The sequence below is a fragment of the Erigeron canadensis genome, chromosome 4, assembly GCF_010389155.1.
Source record: "Erigeron canadensis isolate Cc75 chromosome 4, C_canadensis_v1, whole genome shotgun sequence".
Classification (NCBI taxonomy): Eukaryota; Viridiplantae; Streptophyta; class Magnoliopsida; order Asterales; family Asteraceae; genus Erigeron; species Erigeron canadensis.
The window spans coordinates 25,071,434-25,078,697 of NC_057764.1; the positions used below are offsets into that span (position 1 = coordinate 25,071,434).

Sequence of the window (7,264 nt, forward strand, 5' to 3'; positions counted from 1 at the left end):
TTTGGAGGTCACGGATTCAAATATGAAAATTAACGTTTAATTACTAATTTGGGGACACTAACATATGCCGTTAAAAAAGATAATAATGTGCCCCTGTTTCAGGACTTTGTGTACCTTTTTTTTCTTCAAAGAGCTTATGTTTTAAGGTAATTGTAACAGTTTAGTTCTAATGTACCATGCACTTGTATAAAATTTGAAAGTTGAGCAGAAAATATATTAACATTCTAAGCATTAAACCCTTAATAAAAATAATAGCGAAGCATTGTTATAGATTCAACTCGAAAGGCAGGAAGTTATTAACCCTTTGAAAGGCAAAGTGTATATATATAACAGTAACTTCAATGACATCTTCTACATCGTCCCGTGACAAGAGCAATGAGTATGACGTCTTTTTAAGCTTCAGTGGTCAAGACACTCGCAGGACCTTCATCGATCATCTTTATGATGCTCTTCAGCGCCACGGTATTCACACTTTCAAGGATGATGAGAGACTCGAGAAAGGAAAAAGGATTAATGATGAGCTCTCCAAGTCTATTAAAACCTCAAAATTATTTATTGTTGTTTTTTCCAAGAACTACGCGTCTTCATCGTGGTGCTTAAATGAGCTTGTCAAGATTATGGAGTGCCAAAAGACGAATGAGCAGACTATTTACCCGGTCTTCTATGATGTTGATCCCTCTGAAGTACGCAAACAACATGGCCTTGTTGGAGAAGCCCTTGCCGTACATAAAAATGAATTAAAGGTGGTAAAATGGAAAGAGGCTCTTAGAGAAGCAGCCAATACGTCTGGGTGGGATTTAAGGAAGACTGCTGATGGGTATTTCCTTCATCATATGTCTTCAATATTCTTTCTTTTGTCTACAGAGTATATATATGTATTTGACTAGTGTAAAAGGGGCAGCCATAGCATCTGATGTTGTATCGTTTACAGATGCACCCATGAACTAATTTAAGTTTTGCTATAACTTCTTATATATTCTTAGACCTGATGCTAAAATAAATCCTTTGTGATCTACAGGCACGAAGCTAAAGTCATCAAGTTAATTGTTGAACGGGTTTCACTTGATTTACGCTCTATTTATATGAATGTGGATGAGAATTTAATAGGAATGAAACAGAGGATGGAGAATCTTGAGTCATTTTTAGAGATCGGTGTTAATGATGTTCGAATGATAGGGATTAAGGGGATGGGGGGTGCCGGGAAGACAACTTTGGCGAGAGTTATTTTTGATAGACTATCTGTTCAGTTTGAAGCTAAAAGCTTTGTTGAGAATGTCAGGGAAGTTTCAAAAGCGTCATTGTCTGGTTTGTTGTCTTTGCAGAAACAGATCATATCAGATTTGTCAAAGGATCAAGACAACAACGTAAGTAGTGTTCATGATGGGAAAAACATGATGAAAAGAAAGCTATGTGGTAGAAAGGTGCTTGTTATTCTAGATGATGTGGATCACAAAGACCAGCTTGAGGTGTTAGCGGGTGAGGCTAATTGGTTTATGCTTGGAAGTAGAATTATTATTACAACACGAGACGAGCAGGTATTGATAGCACACAAAGTAAAATGGATTTGTGATGTCAATCTATTGTCTGATGAGGAAGGGTTGTGCCTCTTTAGTAGGTATGCATTTGGCAGAAATATTCCAAATGAAGATTTCAAAATGCTTTCTTTAAACGTTGTACGATATGCTGCTGGCCTTCCCTTAACAATCAAAGTTTTGGGTTCATTTCTCTGCGGTAAAGATGAGCCTGTATGGATAGATGCAATAGAAAGACTCAAAACAATTCCATTGAAGGATACTCTTGAAAAATTGGAACTAAGCTATATGAGTTTAGAAGATGATTACAAAGAAATGTTCTTAGATGTTGCATGTTTCCTGAAGGGTTGGGACAAAGACAAAGCTATCAGACTACTGTTAAGTTGTGGATTTCATGCTAAAACTGGCATAAGAGTTCTTGAGCAAAAATCTTTGATCATGACTTCTAAAGCATTTGATACAGAGTTTCTACACATACATGACCATTTAGAAGAAATGGGTAAGAATATCGTACGCCGTTTGCACCCGGATGAGCCCAACAGACATAGCAGATTGTGGATTCAAGAAGAAATTGAAGATGTGTTGGCTAATAACTTGGTAAGGATCCATTCCCTCATCATGTAGAGATCAGACTAAATATACTCAAATATACTCCATCCATTCCCATATAAGTGTCCTCCTTTTCTTTTTGGATGTCCCAAATAGGTGTCCACTTCCAAAGTTAGAATATAAACTTTACCATTTTACTTTTGATACAACTTTTCAACAAATTAGTTCATAAGTAAAAGCAAATTGCAATCTTAGCATTACGTTATGTAAAGATTTTACATCTTCTAAAACTTTGTGCTTTAATCAAGTGGATGACAGGGGGAGTACTTTTTATTAGTTTTGACAGCACATGTTTGAGGTCATTATTCTTGAATTTCAGGGTACAGAATTGACAAAATGCATCATTATGAAAGTCACACCTGAGATTGTTCTAGAAGGTCTTGGAAACATGAAGAAACTTAGATGCCTTATTGTGGATTATAGAAATTACAATAATGGCTTTGTTCAGAATGGAAAGATTGATGGGGATAGCCCGTACTTACCAGATACATTACGATATTTTAATTGGTTTTGTTACCCTCATTGGTGCTTACCCAAAAGCTTTCGAGCAAATAATCTTGTTTCACTGGAAATGCATGCCAGCAATATTGAACAACTTTGGGAAGGAGGAAAGGTAGGATGGTTGATTATTATTATTATTATTATTTATATATATAAATTTCTATAGAAGCATTTGTTCCAACAATTTTCAAATTTATTTTGCCTTATGATAGGTTCTAAAGAAGCTTATATCCCTTGAACTACGCCATTCAAAGTTGAGGACCCTTGACCTTGGGTTGATTCCTAATCTTGAGAGATTGGATCTTGAAGGATGTTATAACTTGGCCGAACTTAATGTCCCCGTTGGATGTCTACAAAAACTTACCTACTTAAACTTACGTTGGTGCATCAGATTGAAATCGTTTTCATTTATCAAGCAATTAGGATCACTTGAGTTTCTTAATCTTGGTTACTTGTCCCTGTTGAAGTTCCCTGATATTATCCCAGGGCACTCCAATAATAGTTTGTTAGAACTAGATTTTTCATCCAACTATATAGAGGAACTACCATCATCAATTAGTAATCTTCATAAGCTTATTTGTCTAAAACTCAGTGGTTGCAAAAAACTTCAGTATCTCCCAGAATGCATTTTTCGTTTGCAACGTTTAAGAAATCTTCATCTTGATAACTGTGCAATAAAGGTCTTTCCCGATGTCGACTGTGGCCAATTAGAATGTTTAAACCTTCTAGATTTATCGAATACAAATATTACACAACTTCCTGATAGCATTTCTCTTCTTAAACATCTAAAAACTCTCCTCCTTCGACGTTGTGCACTTCTTGAGAAGTTACCTGATGATCTTAGCCGATTAGAATTTTTGGAGGAATTAGATCTATCGTGTAATTCTAAGATAGAAAATATTCCTAGCAGCATCTGTAAGTTGAAGCATCTTAAAACTCTCATTCTTGAAGAATATGAAGTTCTTAAGTTACCAAATGATATGGGCCAACTGAAATGCTTGAAGAAACTAAGTCTACGAGGTTCTAAGATAAGAGATGTTCCAGACATCATTTGTACTCTGAAACATCTCCAAGAACTTGATCTATCTGGATGCTCTGAACTTGAGAAACTCCCGGGGAACCTCGGAGAGTTGGAATGTTTAAAAGTGTTAGATGTACAAGGTACAAGCGTAAGTTATCTTCCGCATAGTGTTTCTTTGTTGAAAGGCCTGGTAATCCTTGATTCGTTTGTTGAAAGGTCTGGTTACCTGTAGTCTGGTACCATACCATTTCTAAAAGATTCCGTTTATAACTTACTTTCATCGCGGACTGGGCAGTCATTTTGTGATGCAGATTTGGAAGTCTATCTCATTTGTTATATCACAATATTATATCTTGTAAGTTCTGTAGTGTAATGTCAACATTCGAATGCTAAATTGTGCATTGATTCCACAAGTTATAGTATCATGGGACTTTAAGCTGCTATTTTAAATATCTTTGTAATTTTCTTTGAATATCTTGAAATAAATCAAAATTTGACATAGCGGAACTATGGCCCTCTGTCATGTTTTTAGATGTATGGTTTGTTGGATATTCAACTACCAAATCATTTCATCTTCTTTGTCCTAATTACAATATTCAAGGGAATATCATAAAGCATGCTCAAAAGTTAATCTTTGTCAAAATGTTAAATAATTGTCTCTTGACTGAATGTTAGCTTATGTCGGTGATCTTATGAAAAAAAACGCACACATATATAAGGATGGTGATAAATTTGTCGCAAAGTTTATTTCACATACCACACACAGTAATTTTATGAATATAACTTTACATTAAAAATGAAACTTTGGTCCAAATGTTTACACTAATTTATCAAATACTTTAAAATATATAAGAGAAAACAATGTAAGGAACTTCATGATCGATGGTAGACGAATCATGTACATTGTGAGCGTCCTCTTAAAAGGTTGAGAAGTGGATTGGGCTTCTCGGGCTTTTGAAAATAATTAAATACACAAATAAATAAAAATATATATAAAAAAAGATATATTGTATTTATATAGTATTTTTTGGATGGAGGATGAGTAAACATAACTTTAATTTTTTTAATTTTGAAAAATGAAAAATGTAATAAATAACAAAAAGTAGTTTTTTTTATATTTATCTCAAGAAGTAGACAAAGTGTTTTTTATATTTTTGGAAACAAAAATTTAAAATTGACTTACAACTCAAAAATAACATAAACAACCCATTTTATTTTTCTTTCCTTTCTTTTAATACTAACTTGGCAATCCCCTTTTTTTTTACATTCTTTTTTTTTCCTTTCATTTCTTTTCTTTTCCTTTAATTTCTTATCGACTTTTTTGAAAACATTAGCCGTCACAACTTCTATGTTGATATGTTGGAGATCACCTCACCTCATATCAACATACACTAATTGTCTTTTGACTGAATGCTAGCTTATGTTGGTGATCTTATGACAAAAACACACACATATATAAGGATGGTGATAAATTTGTCGTAAATTTTATTTCACATACCAGATACCACTGTTGCAAATTATAGGTATATATTGTGACCAATGAATCAAAAATTACTATATATATATATATATATAGGGAAAAGTGAATATATGGCTATCATGTATCTAAACTTGGGTATAGATCCCCTCACATATTAATTTTTTAATATTTGTTGCAAAATAAATAAATCACATGGCCCCCATGATTTTTATGGTTTAAAAAATTGACATGTGAGAGGTTCTATACCCAAGCTTAAGTACAAGATAGCCACATATTCTTGTCCCTCATATATATATATATATATATATATATATATATATATATATATATATATATATATATATATATATATATATATATACGGTAACTTTATGAATATAACTTTACATTAAAAGAACTTGCCGGAACCGGTCTCTCTCTGGATCTAAACCAGAATCAGGTTAGTCAAAGGCAATCAAAACGAGTTATTTTGAAGATTGACTAGCCACTCATAAAGAAACACGTACACACCAACTATATTGGGTCATTAGTTCTTGCGGTTGGTGAGGAGTACACGTTGACATCCATTCTCATTTTGTTAGAGATGAATATATATATTATAGATCGCCGATAACAGGTATGTTTGACAAAACTAGCGGATACCTATGAGCTGGTAATGGTAGCTGTAAAAGAAAGCTGAAAGCAAAAGCTTTTTAAATATATTTAGATGTTTATTAGTTGAAATTTTTGATAAAATGTATAAAATAACTAAAATGGACATAAATAAAAATTACTGGATAGTATTTATGTAATGATATTTATAAATATATAAAACCTATACATATCACTTGACTCAATTCGTGGATGTATTTAATAATATCAAGAAAAAAATGCATGGAGTTTCCTATTAGATGTTAAAGTTGGGGACTTAGTGCCATAAGATTATTACTTTTTAATGCTTTACTATACAAAGCATTGCCGCATAGAATAAAATTGTTTAAAGAAACTAGAGTGAAGACCCCGTGCGATGCACGACTAAGTAAATCGATGTATTTGACGTCTTGGTTAATGTTTCTTGATCTTTAATTAACGTTTACAATAGTTTATCTGATGAATGTATAGTGAAATTTGTTAATGATTTAGGAACGACATTTTAATGGTAGGATTGATTATGAGCTACTTTTGTTACATAAAACCACATGTTTGAGTTGCCTTAAACCAAGTTACAAATACAAATATCATAAGAGTGGGAGGCTTTATTCGTGGCCGCTCCTTGGGTTCCCTTTAAATCAAGGGATAACATAACCAGAGTAACCAAATATATGGTGGAGCCTTTTATCCATCTTAAAAAAAATGGACAAAACTATTTAAAAAAAAAATGGACAACACTATTTAAATCCAAAGTTGGGAGTCTGATCATTTGCATAGTTGTCTACGATCTTCTTGCTTAGTTCTCCAGAATGAGCTTCTAACGGCTCAAGTCCAAGGGATCATTATTGAGCATCTCCTGGACAACTGCAACTACAAAGAATAAGAGAACTCTCATTATTAATAATACCACCATGACTACTACAAAATTATAGCCGAGTATGTTTTTAGAGGTTTACATGTTACACTCACTTCAGAGGGACCAAATTTAAATGGTCCCTATAATAACTAATGCACATTTGGTTCAAACAAATTTACCCTAAGACATAATTTTGCTGAAGTATATGAAGATAATATAAGGAAGAACATAAGGTAACTCATCACTAACACACACAAAAAATAACTCATCACTAACACTTGTAGCTGAAATTTCATACTTGACACCTAACCGTTTATAAAGAACTTATGAAATTTCAAAAAGAAAAATTGGGTCAACCCAAATGGTCGCAACCCACACCAAAAACTATTAGCATTATGACCAGAATCTATTTGGCTCAACCCATCCATATATACTATCGCCACTATTAAAGATTTATAGTCAACAAAGACATACCTCGACACTTAGTCATGTGCGAGTACTGGTGATGGTAATATCATGTTGCTTTGCTTTCCCGTTCCCTTGTTAATGGTGGTAACAAAGAAGTCCTTTGTGAGACCCATTGTAAACTATAGTAAAGGAGAAGTCCTTTGTGAGTTCCATTGAGCACAGAAGAT

At 33.4% G+C, this 7,264-nt stretch overlaps 1 protein-coding gene across 1 annotated transcript; it reads left to right on the top strand.

Moving 5' to 3' along the window:
* Positions 1-304: 304 nt before the first annotated feature.
* On the top strand, positions 305-4,106 carry LOC122597872 (disease resistance protein RPV1-like). Its single transcript, XM_043770453.1, has 4 exons — positions 305-817; positions 1,019-2,129; positions 2,461-2,754; positions 2,855-4,106. Exons 1-4 carry the CDS (start codon positions 342-344, stop codon positions 3,893-3,895), a joined length of 2,922 nt encoding a protein of 973 aa, XP_043626388.1. The 5' UTR covers positions 305-341; the 3' UTR covers positions 3,896-4,106.
* Positions 4,107-7,264: the final 3,158 nt, after the last annotated feature.